This window comes from Papio anubis, chromosome 2, assembly GCF_008728515.1.
Source record: "Papio anubis isolate 15944 chromosome 2, Panubis1.0, whole genome shotgun sequence".
Classification (NCBI taxonomy): domain Eukaryota; kingdom Metazoa; phylum Chordata; class Mammalia; order Primates; family Cercopithecidae; genus Papio; species Papio anubis.
This window is the reverse complement of record NC_044977.1, coordinates 167595759-167615029: the sequence shown is the minus strand read 5'-3', so window position 1 is coordinate 167615029 and position 19271 is coordinate 167595759. Positions and strand designations below refer to the sequence as shown.

The 19271-nt window shown below is 36.9% G+C and overlaps 1 protein-coding gene across 6 annotated transcripts in view; it reads left to right on the top strand.

The window, feature by feature from the left end:
• The window catches only part of ZNF385D (zinc finger protein 385D), a 963288-nt gene that overhangs the window by 864069 nt on the left and 79948 nt on the right, over positions 1-19271 (top strand). For all 6 annotated transcript variants that reach the window (XM_017955941.3, XM_017955943.3, XM_021933870.2 and 3 more), the window contains one exon: positions 8676-8838. In XM_017955941.3, the coding sequence (XP_017811430.1) occupies positions 8676-8838 (163 nt within the window). The remainder of the gene's footprint in view (positions 1-8675; positions 8839-19271) is intronic.

Sequence of the window (19271 nt, the reverse complement as noted above, 5' to 3'; positions counted from 1 at the left end):
TTACGAAAAGCTCCAAAAAAGGTTGAGCAAATTTAGCAGAACATGTCTTCCTTCTAGCTAGATTAGACTTTGTGTGCTGGCTTCCAAAGCCCACTGCTATCCTCTGTTCCTCAATCATGACTCCTCTCTTAGAGTTCAAAGAGATAGCTGTTTGAATTCAAGATCCTGTTATGAAAGAAAGCAAGGGTTTCTTTCATAACAGGAACCAGGCAGTAACTCTCAAATTAGCTTCTCTCACTCAGGTAAGCACACTCTATTTTATCATTCATGTTAGATACTTGAAAACATTAAATACTTAATGTTTAGGAATCATGAAGTTTATAGATGAGTTGAGAAGCTTTGAAAAGATAAGTGACCCCATCTAGACTATTTTTTTCACAACCATGTAAGTACTTAGTGACAAAGTACTTTCTTTGCTTATAAAAATTAGTTACCTAATGTACCTGAGAATCTGTGACATGCTTCTCTTCCTTTTATTAATGTGTATTTAAACACTTTTTTCCCACTGAGTAGTGGTGTATGAAAATCACAGTAATCTTGTAGTATTATCTTTTCCCCCCCTTTTTTTTCTATTCCTGTAGCTGTTACTGTTCATTTCTGTATTGAAGAGTACAGAAGACAGGAATACATTTAAAGTAAAGCATCAATCACTTGAGCTCAAAGGAATACTCTTAATTGAATCATGTTTTTCACTTCAGGAAAAAATTTGAGTGAATATTCATTTTTATTGATAATGTAATTTTCTATTTACATGATAACTATACAATAATAAGTTGAAATGAATTATTAAATATTCTATGTGGGGCATGCAATTAAGAAACAAAAATATCTATATCCTGTCTTTTTTCACATTGCAAAATTTGTATTCACAGCAGTAAGGAAAATTTATGACAATGAGCTATTCTATCTTTACATTTCTTCTTCAAATGTTTTGTTAAATGTTTCTCAATAAAAAAGCCGTAAGTATATAAGGAAAAAAACTAGACATGGCTAACACTAACTCGGTTTAATGCAAATAAAACAGTGGATTAGATACTTCTTTGTTACAGTGAAGTTTTAAGAGTTTGATACAGGGGTTGATTTTTGCTTATTATTACTGTCATTATTTTGATTGAGAAGGGGGTCCCTCTAGCCCCTGCAAACTGTATCATAACAATGCATTCAATATAGAGATATAAGTAATGAGATCAGGAATTTTCCAGTGACAATAATTTCCTTGGAGAGAAAAATAAAATCTGGAAAGAGAAAAATCACAAGGACTTGGAAAGCACTCATATGTAATGTTAGAATTATAAGGATGTTTTCAAAGTTAATTTGCTATTTGAGTTCATCCTTCTTGGATAGAAGTTCCCTAAGTACACATGTGTCTGAGTTATTTTTGACATATTTTTTAAGGAAAAAAATCATTTGATAATTTTTAGGGGGAGTAATACACATTGTTCACATAAAAATGTTCTATCTTCAAATGATTCTACATTCATCTTAAAAAGTCAGGACTTCAGCAAGAAGTGCCAAAAGAAATGGCCACTTTGGGAGAAAAATGCATTTTTACTTAAGATGAATAGTTTTTAAACTTCAGAGTTAACCAAATCACCTCCAGGGCTTGTAAAGTACCCATTACTGAGCCTCCCTCTCATAGTTTCTGATTCAATATGTCCAGGATGGAGATTGAGAATTTGTATTTCTAACAGTGTCCCAAGCCCATGCTATGATGTTAAGATTGCTTGTTTGGGGACCAGAGTTTGAGAACAAATGCTTTATATTAATGTTTAATGAAGTTGAGAGTTGATAATCAAAAAGTTAAGATGAGTAAGAATTTGGAAATTTTCTGCTGAACTGGTATATACAAAAGTGATATTCCAATTATTCAAAAAGCCACTGAGTAATTAGAATGCATACTGATCTTCACACATATGGCTGCACCTGTGCATGTGACTTAACTAGTCGGATTGAGTGGGTGTATGCAACTACTCTTTCAGGTTCCAATCAGCCTAGTTGTACTAACTCTGATTGAAGGTAGGGAGGTTTCCAGTGACTCAAGGGCCAATTAAATGCTTTCAAATTCAAGGTTTATTGCAAGGCTTTCACACACCAACAATTATGTAAATATATTCAACACACACAGACAGTAATAAGAAAAAAAAGGGGAATAAACTACTGATGAGTAGCTCAGGAGACCAACACATTGCTGGCCATGGGTTTGGGGTGTTGCAGCACTTAGGCAGAAAGGAGGCCTCAGAATTCTCACCAGCAGGGCATCTGCAGGCATCTTAGCCCTGGTTGGTTTCTTTGCTGTTTCTATGACCCTTCACAGGTTTGTTCATAGCCATTATCTCAGCAGTGTTTTGGCTTCACTTCCTTGCCGAGTCTCATGGTGTCTGGACACAGGAGGTGCTACTTTATCCCCTCAGTCTACCATATATATCTTTATAACTTTGAGGGGTCAGCAATTTCACTGTGGGCTGAGTCACTTGTCATAAGTGACTCCATTTTGAGACATTTAGGATCATAAAATAGTAATATATATTATCAACATTAAAAAAACAAAGATAAAATTTTCAACTTTTTTTCCTGTAGTCATTTAAGATTCTAGGATATTATATTTTATCTGATAATTTTTATCTCTGAAATAATCTAAGCTAAAATTTAATAAATTAGATTTAAAAAAAAAAGGAAAGAAAATTTCAGTTGGCTGGAGTGTTCTCTTCTTTCCCCAAGGAGGATAGTGACATCTCTAATAACCATTGTTTTTTTCTTTTCTGGTGTTACATTTTAATGTTGCAAGGGAAGAAAATAAATCATTCCTCTATCCTTCATAATTCTTAGCTGGGACAGACCCTTACAACAAAAGACAGATTAACAAAAGAAAAAACAAACAAAAGTTTACTAAGTTGTATACCTCAGGCATGCATGCGCGATGACCCAGAAAAATTAGTAAATCCCAAGAGTAGACTCAAAGAGGTGACTTTGACTTCAGGTTTGAATAGCCAGTCTGTTTACCTCTTTAGGGTTTCAGCATCCTTTGCTGAAATAAGGAAAAAAGTTTATAGAGAAAGGCCCAGTTATGGGGAAGTGGCCAGGAGGAGTATTATAAACAAGAGTAACTGTGTTATGCAGATTTCAATTCATGCCTTCTCCATTGATCAGAGTCTCTAGTGATTTAGAGTCATCCTTATCTTCCTGGTACTGGGAGGGAGATATATAGATGTAAATTTCTCTTTAAAAAAAAAGAGTTACTTCTCTGTTCTGAGAAATTCTCCTTTGTCTGCTATTTCTGAAAATAATCAGCTCAAAATGGTCTTTATACTATATTTGCAGTGGAATATTCTGGTCTCTTATTATAGTTACCTTTTGGGTTCTTCCGGCCCACTGCACACACAAAACCAGTTCACTGAGACCCTGGTATTGCAGTAAAGAAAGAGTTTAATTAACATAAGGCTGGACGTGTGGGAGAGCTCAAGTTATCACTCAAATCAGTCTCCCCAAAGCCTCTGAGGTTAGTGGTTTTCAAGGACAATTTGGTAGGCAGGGGACTAGAGAATGGTTGCCACTGATTAGTTGGGGATGCAATCATAGGGGTGTGGAAAATGTAATGAGTCCTCCTCTGGGTGGGGGATCACAGGGCCTGTGGAATCAAGAGTCATGAGTTTTGGTGGGGTTCCTCAGTTGTCAGAATGAAAAAGTCTGAAAAACATCTCAAAACACCAACTTTAGATTCTACAATAGTGATGTTATCTATAGAAGCAATTAGGGAAGTCACAAATCTTATGACCTCTGGCCACATGACTCCTGTGCAGTAAGGGATTATAGTAACTAAGCCTACATTTTAGCAGGATTCAGGTTCCTTCCATAATCCTAATCTTGTGGCCTTTTGTAGGTTTTACAAAGGTGGTTTCAGCCCTGAACAAGGTGGGGATCAATTTTAGGAAGGGACTATTATCCTTGCTTCAATGTTAAACTATGAATTAAATTTCTCCCATGGTTAGCTTGGCTCACGCCCAGGAATGAGCTAAAATGGCCCACCTGCGAGGTTATAAGCAAGATGGAGTCAGTCGTGCTGAACTTCTCTTGCTTTCATAATCTTTGCAAAGGCAGTTTCACTCCAGTCATATTTTGGGGTGGCATGTCCTGAATTCCATCAATGTGATAATGTTTATTTTCTTTTAATACAAATTTAATGTATGATAAAATTACATAATATCACAAGCTAAAAAGGCCACCTTGTTCTTTTTGAAATTATTTGTGTTCATGAAAATTAATTAGTTATGGTTACTGGATATATATACTTATAATAAATGTCTGAGTTTTTAAAAAGCGTAAGACATGTTTTGTAAAAGAGATGTAAAAAGTATACAAGGTATTGGTGCTAATGGAATAAAAGAAATACCTAAAGAGTAACTTCTCAGTGAATTTTATAGGGCAATAACAATTTATACAGAAGTTTCTTACTTAGCCAAATGAGATAAATGTGCATGTGCATGTTTCAAAATGACAAAACCCCTCTCTCAAATGTTAGCTAATTAAGACTTATTTTTATCTACTGAAACTTCAGTTGCATTTCAACTAAAAACCATTTTGAAATATTGAAGATAAAATTTGAAGATTGAAAAGTGGCTGGCTACTGATGACTAAAATGTGGTGATTACATCTAAAATAGCGTTCTGTTCTACAGGAACGCGTGTGTGCATATCTTTAATGTCAGCACTTGCCTCTGGGATGACACTTATTAGATTTAATGGTGTCATGTGCTATTTCAAGATTGGCATAGTGGATTTTATAACACAATGTGCTAATATTCCACTTATTATTTAAAATGTTAAAAACTATAGACAAATTAAATTTAGCAGAGTTTAATTGAGCAAAGAACAATACAAGAATTTGACAGCCTCTGGAACCAGGAAAGGTTTAATAAGACTCCAGGGCTCTCACGTGCCTGAATAACATTTATAGACACAAAAAGGAAAGTGACATATAGCAAGCAGAAATGAGGTACAGAGATAGCCTGATTGGTTAACGCTCCCGGTTTGTCCTATTTGAACTTGGTTTGAACCGTTGGCCGCCTGTGGTTGACTTAAGTTCAGTTGCTGTGACTGGTTTAGACTCCTCTACTTGTTATACAGTAAGTAACAGTCTGTGTACACATCAAGTTAGGTTACAGTTTACTATGTATGCAGAAACTTTTAGGCCAAATTTAAGATAGGTAGGAAGGTAGCTTTAGGCTAAAGTTAATTCAGTTTAATTAAAGTGAGTTGTTAAAGCTCAAGTCTTACTGTTTTGCTCACATCCATATGTACCATGATCACTCGGTTCTGCTTTAGTTTTAAAATACAAAATTCTGAAATATGGTGCAATGAATTAGTACAGTTACTTATTTAACTTAGAAGTCATGTCTGTGAAAAATAATTATTTGCATGTGTATTGGGAATTCCCAGGTGTCTGGGAATGACTTGCCTCAGAAAATTGCTGATAAATAATAGGACACAATCTCATAGGGAATTTGTTGTGCTAGTATATGGTATAACTATCCTACACTTCTCTGCTCAAAAGAAAAGCAGAGGAGGCCCAAAGAGACATCCCAGGCCAACTGGTGCTTTAAAGAAATCTCTCAGAAAAATTCTTTCTTAGGCTGCAGCTTTTTTACAGTCACAGAAAAATAAAATATGGATGAATAATCTATCTGCTTTGTGTCTATGTGTCCATCTGCATCTATCAAGTGGCCTAAAGGGGAAGGAGACTGGCTGGGTTTTCTGCCTTCACATAGGGAATACACTGTTATACAGCATACCTGAATCAAGGTAGACTTAGAGTTATGGGGTCACTATAGATAAATTAGAAAAAATTATGGTAGGATAATCTAGGAACAGTCCAATAATTTCTATAAACATTACATAAAAGTCAATGATAAAGAAAATTTAAAATATCTAGAGGGGTTATCTGTCTCTATTAGCCTTCCAACCTGTATGCCCACTTCCACCCCAACACACATACCCTGCACAATTACAATCATATTGATATTGATGTCCTCTGCAACCATCACCCCACTATACTCATTTTCTCCTAAATTCTACATTTCTTGGTTTATCTATAATGCCTTGGACCCTCATATAATTTATTTATTTTTAATTTGGGAAAGACTTATTTGCCTTTAAATCAGATAATTTATAATTAAAATAATTATTATCAAGGTGTTTTGGTACTGTCATTCAATAAACGAGCGAGTATGCATTTCATTTTGTCTTATTTTGCATTTTAAGATATTAAGTGTGTCTGTTGGGAGCCTATCAACTTCTGGGCATTTTGTCACTCTGTTCTTCCCGCAACTCTCCGAGCTGTTTCACATGTTAGAGGGCATTGGTTTGGTTGTGCCTGTGCAGAGAGGTTTTTGTTTGTTTGGTATTTGGGTTTGTTTTGTTTTGTTTTGTTTTTGTTTTTGTTTTTGTTTTGGTGTAAGACTTTCTTAACTTGTGGGCTTCTTTTGTAGTAAGTTTCTTAATTTTAAAAATAGTGATAATCACCTGGTCCTATGATATGTTAAAACAAAGTATTGTTTAATTTTAAATGTCACCGAGAATGTTAGATTTGTTAGAATCTAACCTATGAAATGTATATTTTGGAGGTATAAATGGAGATAGCACAGTTAATCTCACCCCCCATCTTTTAATATATATTATCTGTTAAACATTAGCTTGTATCACCAAGGAAAGGGTTACTTGCAAAGAGAAGAGAAACTCTGCTTTAAGGGAAATGTTATAGCCAGATGCCTAAAGAAGATGACCGACTACTCTGTGATTTTAATTGAATACAGCGTATCGTTCTCAAAAGTTATGGCCAAAGGACTTGATATACTAAAAATGAGAATTAGTCAGGGAAAAAATAAAAGACAAAATTTTGTCCTCAAAGTGACATTCTCCATGTAGAATCAACTTAATCCAATCTATCACTGGTTCCTCAATTAACTATAGCATGTCTTAACTTCATATTTTGGCTCACACTATGTCTTTTGATGTTATGTGTTGTTGGAAAACTTGTAACTGATGCATGAGTGTGCTCTCTGTTCAAACTGTTTCTAATATATAATTTCCTTGTCCAGTGTTCTTTCAATAAGGGTACCTAGTCCTTTGAGGATATCTTGCTAGAATGATGCAAATGAAGATGTGGACTATTTAATTATTTGTTAAAATATATTATATTGCAACACCCTAGTTATCACAGTTGCTGTAATGAAGAGGACAATGTGATTATTATTTTTTGGCAAAGTGAAATATTTAGTTTAAACAAGCAATGGGAAGTAATGGATAATCTAACAGGAATAATCCTCTACTGAGATATCCTTTTGTGGGGGACATTTGGAAAGGTTAAGACCTGGAAAACCTAATTTAAGAATCTTCCTGGTCACCCTTACCCTACCCACCAACTGCAAAGTCTTTTCTCCCCCAATAAATAAACGTTAATAAACATACATTTATTTAAATATGATTTTCTATCTCTATGTATTTCTTTTTTTTTTTGAGATGGAGTCTTGCTCTGTCACCAGGCTGGAGTGCAGTGGTGTGATCTCAGCTCACTGCAACCTCTGTCTCCCGGGTTCAAGTGATTCTCCTGCCTCAGCCTCCTGAGTAGCTGGGACTACAGGTGTGCACCACCACACTCAGCTAAATTTTGTATTTTTAGTAGAGATGGGGTTTCACCATGTTGGCCCGGATGGTCTCGATCTCTTGACCTTGTGATCCACTCACCTCAGCCTCCCGAAGTGCTTGGATTACAGGCATGAGCCACCACGCCCGGCAATTAATGTATTTCACTATACTGCTCCCCTACACACACACATACACACAAATGCTCTTAAGAAAATAAAACATGAGAAAATGCATATCACTCTAAACTATATATACATATATATATATATATATATATATATATATATATATATATATATATATCAGAAGGCCAAGCAAAAGAATTGGATTGTCCCCATTAGGTAGTCCAAACACACTGGAAACTCCTGACAATGGACTGGGGAGTGAAAGATCCATGTGCTGAAAAAAATGACACTAAGTTGAACTTCTCAGACTACCCTCGGTAAGAAGCAGGGAGAAAGAATCTGAAATTGCCCTGCTTCTGTATGTTCCATTTGAACTTAAGCAGTGCATTTGCTTTTGAACTCTAAAGCTTCAATTTCAGTCTCCAGGGTGCTTACTTCCCCTGTTTTGTGAACCTTTCCTTGTAGACACCTGTTGGGGACTGTATTATAAGACACACTATAGAAACAGAAAATGCATTTTCCAAGCCTAGAAGGTGAAAGCTACTCTTTTCTAGGGCTCTTGTTAATCTTTGGGAGCCCAGCATCTTCTGTGGCAGAACAAAGACGATACAGGTGTAAATTCTTATTTTTTTTTCCCCACTCCCACAAAGAAAATGTTGTTGACGTGTCAGTGTTCAGCTACATTTCTCTTAAGATAAACAATAGAATATTTCTTCCTTCTATCCTGAGGTTTTAGAACTAGATTCCCATTGCTTTCTAGCATCATTCTAAATAGAACCCCACTGTTTGGCCACGGCCAGAATTAGCTCGAATGGTACCTGTTATTGAAAGGGAGTCTGTATTTGCAGTAATACAGAGAATGCCAGTTTAGAAATGAGCCTGATTGCATGGTTCATTTTGTTCTCCTTTGTAGAGCCAGGCTGCGGCCCACTACAAAGGCACGAAACATGCCAAGAAGCTCAAAGCACTGGAAGCCATGAAAAATAAGCAGAAATCTGTAACTGCCAAGGACAGCGCAAAGACTACCTTCACCTCCATCACTACCAATACCATCAATACCAGCTCTGACAAAACAGGTTAAGCAATGATCTTTGTTGTTGTTGTCCTCCTCGTCGTCACTGGGGGTTCCCTCCCTTGTCTAGCCCCACGTCTGTTTACTTATGTGCCTGCCACATTGATTCATGCTTGAGCCATCTTTCTCTATAATGGTAATTGTTTCCTCTCATTTTTCCAAACCCCTATAAGATTAAGATAATCACTAATTATATTCCAGATTTTGCATTTTGCAAGAGTCCTGTGGCTGTTTCAGAGGAATAGTCATAAAAGGCATTTGAAGCCATGTACCCCATAACTCTTTTTGAGAAATGAACCTTTTCAGTGTGCAGTATTTGCATCTTGTATGCAGCACCTTAGCTTATAACTGCATGGCAGATTTGATTTAACTGTGAGTACACAACAAAGTATGCTAAATGAATCGAGAAGGCCCCAACAAGGGCATTATTACAGACAGGCTTTATTCTCATAAATTCCAAATACTGCGTTGTTTTAAGTAGTGGCTGTGTGATACTGGGCTTGTTATGGCTGGGTAACCTTCCCTCTGCAAACACAGGTAAGTGTTATTGATACCAATTACTCTTTTTAACAGAGTCTTCACGGTGAAATAATGGCCTCTGAATGGCCCCTTGGGATAGCTCCTGCCAACGACCAGCTTATTCATAATAGGGGAAGCTAGTGAGGTTTCCCTAAGCTGACATTTTAAATATAAGACCACTGGTTTTCAAAATCTACAGAGAAAATATTCCTGTGTGATTCATGGATATACCCCTAATAAATCACTTTCTAGAACACAGAAACTGTTACACATCAATTGTTTTCCAGTCCATGTGAATGGCAATGGTGAGAAAACGTTCATATCATCACCAGTGGTAGTGTCTTAACTAAAAGAGAATCTTCTGGGTATGATTGATGAAAATAGAAAATAAACAGTGAATGCATAGGATAGATTACAACAATCTTATTACACAGTGTAACATCTACTGGACACGTATCGGCTGTTCCAAGGATTGGGAATGCGGCAAGTGAATCTGTAAGGGATAGTGATGTTCTGAGTTCCTATGGCATTTTGTATTTTCTTTACCCAGGTATTGCTGGTAGATGCATCATGCTGCCCTCCCTAAGAACCCTGTGTCCTCCCTCAGCCTGAACACATGTCTCATCTTTGTATGCTGCCACCTGGTCTGGCATGGGGTGAATGCTGAGTAAAATGTCTGTTGAATGACTGAGGCTTATTTCACTCCTTTGGTTTGGTTCTCTGATATAGCCAAGTTTGTGCCACCACATACTAAAGAGGAAAAAAAGACAAGCTTGTCATACTCACCTCTTTGTTATCCAGGGCAAGAGCTGGATTGTGCCATTGTGTTAATTTAGATGTAAAACGTTTTAGGGAAAGCACTGGTCTTTTCTCTAATAATCTAAGACTAAAGGCTTTATTTTGAGGACTGAAAGAGAATGAGTGGGGGATCACCAAAGCAGCATCTGGCATAGAGAAGTGCAGAAAAATCCTGAAGCCTTTGGATGCAAAGAAGGTAGTAGGTAGGAAGAACAAAGAGATGAGTTTGATGTAAAGGGTTAAAGTGACATTTTTCCTTGCTCCCAATTTTTTCTACTTTTAGACTTTTGTAATCAAGAATTCATGTTTGGGTTATCTTGACTTTTTTAAAATATGAAAATATTTGTTTCATTAAGGATGCACATCATTTAAAAATATATGTATGGTAGGTAGAGCTGCTAAGTTGGCTTAAGAAAAGCCCCCAAGTGTGTTGTCTCTGTTAAGTAAATTAGTTGTGACCACATACCTTCATCTCTTAACTTAGAGACTAGAATGTGTCAACCTAGAATAATCCAAAGGGTCAGAATCTAGTTTAAAGAGAGTTTATGCAAGTGTAAAGTTGGAGAGTGGCTGCCCAGAAAACACAGATTCCAAAGAATGGAAGTCAGTATTCCAAAGTGTAGAAGTTTAGTATCATTTTTATCGACAAAGTTTAGGGAAGTTTAACAGAATTTCAACACTTCTTTCTACATAAGGCTTAATGCTTGGTTAACAATAATCTGACATTGGTTGGGGTGGTCTTATTCTTTTGGGAAAGGTATATTTAACATTTTATACTGAGGATGTAATTCTTATGGGGTCTTTTGCACCATCTAGTCTTGGGTACAGGACAATAAAGGATGCAGTTAATCTATAACAAATATCACTAATTGGAAGGGGGAGGCAGTCTGGTATCTGGTCTCTCTTAGTCATTTACAGAACAAGAACAATGAGGAAGAGAATTAACCCTAAAGAAGCAGAAATTGCAAACATGTTATGTGACTCAGTCTCCAGTGCTTAACCTGCCCCCCACTACCCTTGGCATAATAAATTTAGAGGGTCCTTAAATTGTATTTTCTTTTACAACTTTGAAGGGTGGCAGTCTTCCAGGCTCTGTCCTTTTAGAAGCTGAAATGTTAACAAACTTTGCATTGGTCTTTTGAAGACAACATAAACATGCCAGAATTTACCTAACAGTGGAAATAGTGTTGAGATGATGAAACACCCTTCCAAGCTGGAGCTAGAGAAAATTTCAAAAGAGCAGAAGAGATGGTAAAGTCTGTAAAGTTGGTGCAAATATTCTAAAGCCAAAAGAAGGAAGTGATGGACATTAGGAAAGACTGCTTTCCTAATCCATCAGGACCTATATCAGGAAAAAACAAAACAAATAAGCAAGTTATATAGGTTGAGAGACTGAGAGTTCCAGCACACTCATCAGATATTTTGAGCCAAATTCTCTTTAAGCTGAATTTACACAAAACTGCCTATAAGAAAAGACACCCATTTCACAGACCCTTATTCTATTTGTATTGCAATATAAACCTGAGGCATCTAGGCTAACAAATTTGAGTTTTCTTAAAGCAATTACATGTTCTTTTTATTACTATGTGCTTCCTCTTCCTGATTAGTACCACTCTGAAACAAAATGAGTCTGAGCCTGGCACAGTGGCATGTGGCTATAGCCCCACCTACTTGGAAGGCTGAGGCCCAAACAATCCCTTGCATCTGGGACTTTGAGACTGGACTGGGCAAAATAGTGAGACCCCATCTCAGAAAAAAAAGGACTCTGAGTTAATTTTGTAGAATAGTTAAATACTTGGCAGAAGGAGAAGAAGAGGTAGATAAGACTCTAGAATCAAAGATCATGCATTTTTTAATAAAAAAATATAATTTTTCTGATAATGCACAAGAATGTTTTGTGATTTGTAGGCTTGTCCATATATAAAAGATAGAGACACATGAAATCACATTTTACTAATTTATCAAATCATTTTAATAAAAAAATCTAATTATATGAAAAAACTAATCCAATTATATATATTTTACAAACCCAAACTAATTCCTTTGAAAAATGCTAAACATGTCATACTTTGGTAAATGAGAACCCCTGGAGAGGGTTGGGGCAACAATAGTGAAAAGGGCAAGAAATAGTATGGACTTTAATTAGAAAATTGATTTGGCGGTTTTCTCTAAAATACAAGAGATAGAATGAATACTCATAAAAACTAAATTTTCATAGTAAACCTACTTGATTGATAGAAAGACAATTTTGATTAATAATTCCTCTTAAATTTTCAAGTCATATATTATTTATTAGTATAAATAATAAGGTTTTATCTGCTGCCTGAGGGTGACACATATATCTAAACCATGGGGTTAGCTCCTATTTGCTAACTTTATGATCTTGGGTTTTGTGTTGCCTTTTTCTCTCTCTCATTATGCCACTCTGCTAGAGTGCTGAGCAGAAAATCGTATTCAGTGATCAGCCACTGACTATTCATAGAAAGAATGCCTAGTTCATCTATCTCAAGGCAAAAACACACTTCCTAACATTAAAGAACAATTTTAGTTCTTGTGATCTAATGAAGAGTGTTAGGCTGGTGAATTTACATGTATAAAAGTTTACAGGCAAAAGTAATATTTTAAAAAAATATATTGAGCACTCTAAATTGTTAAGAGTGGCTACTGTTCATCACAGAATATTTCATAGAGCATTTCCAAAGACAGTCAGAATAATTGTCTAATCTAGCAAATGTTTTTAAATACCAAGTTTTTTATTTAGAAAAATTAATAGCAAAAATTTAAAATTTATACTCAAAGAAACTAGGCAAGTGTAACTAAGTTGTGTTTTTTGTTCTTCTATGAAATGACAAATTCAGAATTGTCTGAATAAGCTCTGTACAAGGTCATTCTCTGATCTTTCTTTACTTTTGATTCTTAGGGAATCTCATTCACATTGTTTATCAGTTAGGTTAGGCTAGGTTATATTGCAGTAATAAACAACTTCTAAAATCCTAGTGGCTTTTGCAATATCTAATTATTTCTCACTCATACTACATATCAGCTGTGGTTTTTCTTTCATCTTAATTTAACTCCAGGACTAGGCTGACGAAGCAACCATTAGCTGGAGAAATCTATGGAAGAGGAAAAAAGGCTCTTAGAGCTTTTTAGTGGACTGGCACATAATATTTCTCTCACTTTTCACTGGTAAGTTACATGGCCAAGCCTGCTTACAATGGGGCAAGGAAGAATAATTCTCCTCTAGAGAAGCAAAACAGGTATTAGTCAGCAATAGTATAACATTCTATTGTTAACTTAAATCATGAGATCTACAGATTTGGAGAGAAGAGCTTTATTTCTTATAATGAGTTACAGCCTGCAGGGTGGCCATCCTGACAGTCTGGGAAGCACAGCCTCCAGCAGAGTCTGAGAACAGGTACTTTGAGGGAGGAGAGATAAAACAGGAATTTATGCTGAAACAGTTGGCCAAGTATACATATTCAAGGAGATATAGGAGGAGCTATGAATATTCACAAAGACAGGATGTATGCATGCATAGTAAGGAAACATGCATGTTACATATGACCCATGTTCATTTTGGGGTAGAGACTTTAAGTAAATTACAATTAGGTCCTGTGAATCAAAAGCTGAAACAGGGACATGAAGGCACTTACATATGCAGCCTCTGTAAACTGGCCAGAACCAGTCCATGGCCAGTGGTCTCTTATTAAGAGAAAGTTACTGAAGTCAGTCTCTTGTGCAGTCAAGGCTATAGTTATGGCTTGTGAAAAGTCAGGGAGTGTTAGGCAGTGTCTGGTAGTCAGTGAGCTGTAATTGTTTCAATATTGCTTATCTTGAGTCCAGTGCTTGTAAATGTTTTGATTTAATTTAATTTAACTTAATTTAGGAGAGCTAAGTAATTAAACATGAGGCCAAAGTACATAAGAAAGTGGCAGTCTTTTATTGCAAATATGCATACACTCTCAGACGAGGTTCTCTGGTCCTCAGGTGTGGGGGGCCAGGGAAGTCGCGCTGGCGCTCCTGGGTGATGTTCTCTGGTCCACGAATGTGGGGGGCCGAAGAAGTCACACCGGCTCCTGCTGGCAGCGGACTTTTATGCCTGGGAGCTGGAAGGGGAGGAGTTTGGGGCGTGTGTGTAGGAGTGGCTTCTTGAATTTCGGTGTCCCCGGCTTGACGTCATTCTGCGCATGCTCAGTTGATTTGGTTCTTTTCCTGGCCGCGGGAAAATCTGTGATGAAGAACCCGGAAACAATAGGGACTGCTCCATCTTGTTCACCTTCCTCCATCTTGTCCCTTTTCCCTCACCCAAACAGTAAACAAGCTAGAGAAACAAGCTGCTAGAGAAAAGAAAAATGTTGTGACAGTTAGAACATAGTTTATTCTCTACGTGTAGGGGTGTGTGCCTTAAACTTTGTCAGGCATGGCCTTAGTTCTTATTTAGAATTTTGTATCTTATTGCCACAAAGAGTCTGTTCCTTCAGTCTTGTGGTCTCTATTTGAACACTATCATGGTTTCCTTCAATTATCACTTGTGCTTACAAGTCTTAAGATTCTCTTGCCCTGTCCTTCTAAGTCCAGACCTGCTTTTCCATGGCCCATTGCTCACTTACTCAGATGGCTTTCCAGCATCAATACTTAACAAGTTCAAAAAACAAACAGGCTGGGCGCGGTGGCTCAGGCCTATAATCCCAGCAAGTTGGGAGGCCGAGGCGGGCAGATCACAAGGTCAGGAGATCGAGACCATCCTGGCGAACACAGTGAAACCCTGTTTCTACTAAAAATACAAAAAATTAGCCGGGCGTGGTGGTGGGTACCTGTAGTCCCAGCTACTTGAGAGGCTGAGGCAGGAGAATGGTGTGAACCCGGGAGGGGGAGCTTGCAGTGAGCCGAGATCGCACCACTGCACTCCAGCCTGGGCGACAGAGCCAGACTTTGTCTCAAAAAAAAAAAAAAAAAAAAAAAGTCCTCATCCTGACCATCATAATTTATTTTGAGTTCTGCACTTCCCAGATTTGAAAGCTTTCTAGTTGTCTTTTCCTCTCCTAAGTTCTCACTTCTATTCAATTGCTAGAGTCCACTTCCCTCCGATTCCTGGAATGGTTCATGCTTTTACATGTTGTTATTACCCACATCCTGGCTTTGTAGATCTATGTCTTTCACATACATTTGGCCTAGCCTCTATGCAGGTCTAACTGCCTCCACACCTGTGTCTTGACAACCATATCTTCATTTTACTCTCCAGTTATACTCCACAGTACGTAAACCACATCTCTTACTCATTCAGAAATCGTTAATGTACCTCTATACTGGACCCCATGATCACAACCTACCTTTCCAAACTTCTGTTCTACTGCTTTCCTGCAATATTTTCCACCAGGGGCACACCTTGTTTTTCCATTGTTGTTTCTTGTACTGTAGTTCTAAAACTCTGAAAAGTCTTTTACTTTTCTTCCTCCTGCCTATAAAGTTCCGTAAGAACCAATTCCTTTCTAGCTGCCCTATCATATTCTTGCTAAAGGGAATTTTTCTGTCTTCACCTTCTCTCGTTGCTAGATGGCATGCCTCTTGAGTACTCCCTTGATTAATTATTTTGCTTATGTTTTAGTTTACAGAGTACTTTTTATACAAAAGATAATAAGTCAAGAGTTTTAAAACTTGGAACAATCAGTTTTGTGTTTCTGTTCTTGGATGGAAGCATGGTAAACTTTTAGACTTTTGTATTTGTGTATAGATGGTTTCATGAAAGAACAGTGGTTCTCATTAAAACAGGGGATTCTGTGATATTGCTCATCAAATTTCAGATTTGCAAGTTTTATTACAGGTCATCAAGTCTAACCCCTAAAGGGGATTGTTGTTGTTGCTGTTTTGGTTTTTTGAGATTCTCTAGTCCTACAAGTAAAGAACACTTGACATTTCTAATGGCCCTTCAGTGACTATCAATCAGGAGTTAATTAGCCTATTGAGTATATGGATTTACCTTAGTCATCTAATTGGTAAAGTCTGAGAACATTTCTCGCTGGTTCTATTACATAATTCTCTTTATCAAGTCTCACTGAATTGCAAATGTATTCATCAGATAAAGCTACTAATTACAATTTAAATTTTCACTTTTCACTCATGACTCAGTCTTCTTTGTACCCAGTTTCCCTTTTTCTCTTTTAATTTTAAAATTGTAACCCAGAGATGTTGTACTCATCAGACTTAAAGGTACCAAAAGTAAAATACTTTTGAATCTATTGTTAAGAAGGTCTATGAATGCAAAGGAAATTTTATTTGCTCTTGATTCATAATTGACTCTAAGTGTTTATTGGAATGCACATTATTTGTTCAGGGACTTAGAGTAATAATGATACTTTTCTAATGATAAAGAAGATATCTGATGGAAAATGATGGTCAGTGATTGAAAACAAATGCCCCTGGGAACAAAGCCTCATAGCAAAGTCAGTCAATTTTAAGGTCACAAATCAGGATTCTTTTGTTTCCTGCACATTACCCTTCTGAACCAGCTGTTTACCTCAGGCCTAGTGCTGACAAATCTAGGTGCACATTTTAAAAAATTTTGATTTAGATAGAAGCCAAATTATGACAATAGTGAACAAATGATAAATGTGGTAGAACTACAGTTTGTAAGGAGAAAGCAACCTCAGTATCCTTCAGGAAACAAGCAAATAGTTTCCTGTGGAGTACAAGTGTAAATTAGCTTTTGTGTCTGTTTTACTAAGGAAGGTGGGAAGAGTTTGCTTTTCTTGACTTAGAGTTCAAACAAATGTAGCAAATATTAAAAATTATAACAAAATACAAGTTGGGCTTGATTTCAGAAAGACATATATCTCTTATATATTTGTATATAGGTTATATTATACATGAATGCAAATATACACGTGTATTGATTTTTATGCAGGATTCTATCTTTAATGCCTATTCCTGACGTATTCTATTATTCCACGTCTTCATAATAAGTGATGCACATTTTCTTTTAAGATAGACAAATGCTTTTGTGGGTTATGAATCTATACCTCTGTTGAAGTTTATGAGGCAATATAAAGTTATTTGAAAAGGCCACATTTCCATCAGCTCTTATAGATCTGCTGCAGTGGTGTACAAATGCCCCTCTTATCAGTGTGGAAATTGTGCTAACTCCTGGGGTCTTTCCTTTCCTACCCATTCTCCCTCACAAAGCATCCCTGGAACAATAACTGTCATGATAAAAGACCCACTGCATACATCTTGGCACAGGAGTTGAAGCACCATTGTGAGACCATTTGTGCCTAGAGTGCTTTTTCTTTTCTTAGTACTGGCTCATGACATGCTTCAGATTGGTCAAAGAAAGAGATTTTATCAAGTGTTCCCTTTTCAAGATGTGTGATAAGTGCTAGCAGAGTGTGCTGGTAGCAGATCTTTAGAGATTGAAAAAGAGAAGGGAAATTCAGAAGTGGGGGAAAAAGCTAACCCTTATTTGAATATTGTGGTTCTAGGATCTTTGTATGTGAATCCGTGATGATAAATTTCACATTAGGAATGACATAAAAGTAACAAAATAATATATTATGTTCTTTGTTGTGCATGAGGAAATTATGATGAATGATATTTGACTGATTCTATTTGATAATGATATTTGGCTAATAAAAGTTTTGACCTAGATATATTATATATATAACTGCTCCATGAATCACACAAAAATTTTAGAACAACTGGTTTCCTTACCTATGTATGTGCACATATATGTATCCTGTAGGGAGGGAAAACTTTCAGTGGAATTTAGAAACTTATAGATCCTCTTTACAGGGGAGAGTGAAGCAGGGATGTAAGCAACTTAGGAGAGGGTAAATGATGTTGGAGAGAAAATAAATGGGCCCTCAAAAAATAGGTAATAACCTGTGACAAAGTCTGTCCTGGTGTGATGCTGACTTACAGTCCCCACTCCTGTGATCTCCCCTGGTTGATGAGATGTCTTGGTAGAGCCTTAATGACAACTGAGTTCCTTTTGGAAGATCTATCCCTAGGCAGATAAGAGGAGTTCAGAGAAAGCACCCCCACCCCTGCATTTGCTGTTCCCCAGTTGCCTTACTGAAGTAATCAGCATACCAAAGCAACATATTTTGAGGTGGCATTTGCTGAACTCCTTCAATGCATATGCATGTGAGTATGCATATATAGTGTGTATTTGACTGTCTTTCTTTACCGGAGATTTTACATCTATAAAGTACATGAAAACTGAACACCTAACCAGTATTTAGGATATAACAGACATCTGGATGAAATTTAAAAATTAAATTAAAACTCCCAGTAGCTTCGTCTGCAGGCGCCACACTTCTGGAAACATCTGTGTCTTTGTGTGTTTGGGTGTGAGTTCATGGAGAGTTTTTGCTCCTCATTTTTATACGATTCTTAGGAATTGAGTAGACATAAGCTTACATAACAAAATATTTCAACCGCAAAGAAATGATTCTTAAAGGTAGAAATCTTAAATATTACAAAAGAGTTGAACAATGATAAAGTATGACAGAATATCAAATGAGTATCTATAAAAACATGCAGACAGTTAGAGAATTTTGTCTCCAATATTGAAAAGTGAAGGAGTTGATATTTAATTGCAATAGACAGGAAATGTGAAACAAAACATGTAAATAGTACATTTCTTGCAGTCAGGAGACACTGTTTCTACTGAGTTCGTAGTAAAAACAAAACCCAAACTGAGACAAATATTTGAATTAAGATTTACACTTGCATTTTTCTTTTATGAATTCCAAAATCCATTGGCCTCCAATGAGTGGAGGAACACCAGGGTTCTTGGTCCTTATGCTAGTTTAGATAAAAAGACATGGACACACATATAGTGATTTTAAGGAGTGGAGACTTTAATAGGCAAGAAAGAAGGAAGAAAGCAGAAGGAAGAAGCAGCTCTCCCATACAGCAACAGAGTGAGTGGGTCTCCAAAGCCGAAAGAGGACACCCCAAATTGGACGGAAACCAGCCAGGTATATATAGAGGCTGGAGGAAGTGGTGTCTGCTTGGCACAGGGCTTGGGGAATTGGTTTGACCAGGCATGTTATTCACGTAGCCTGCAAAAAAAGCTGGCCCTCCCACCCTAGCCTTTTAATGCAAATGCAGGGCGCAGTG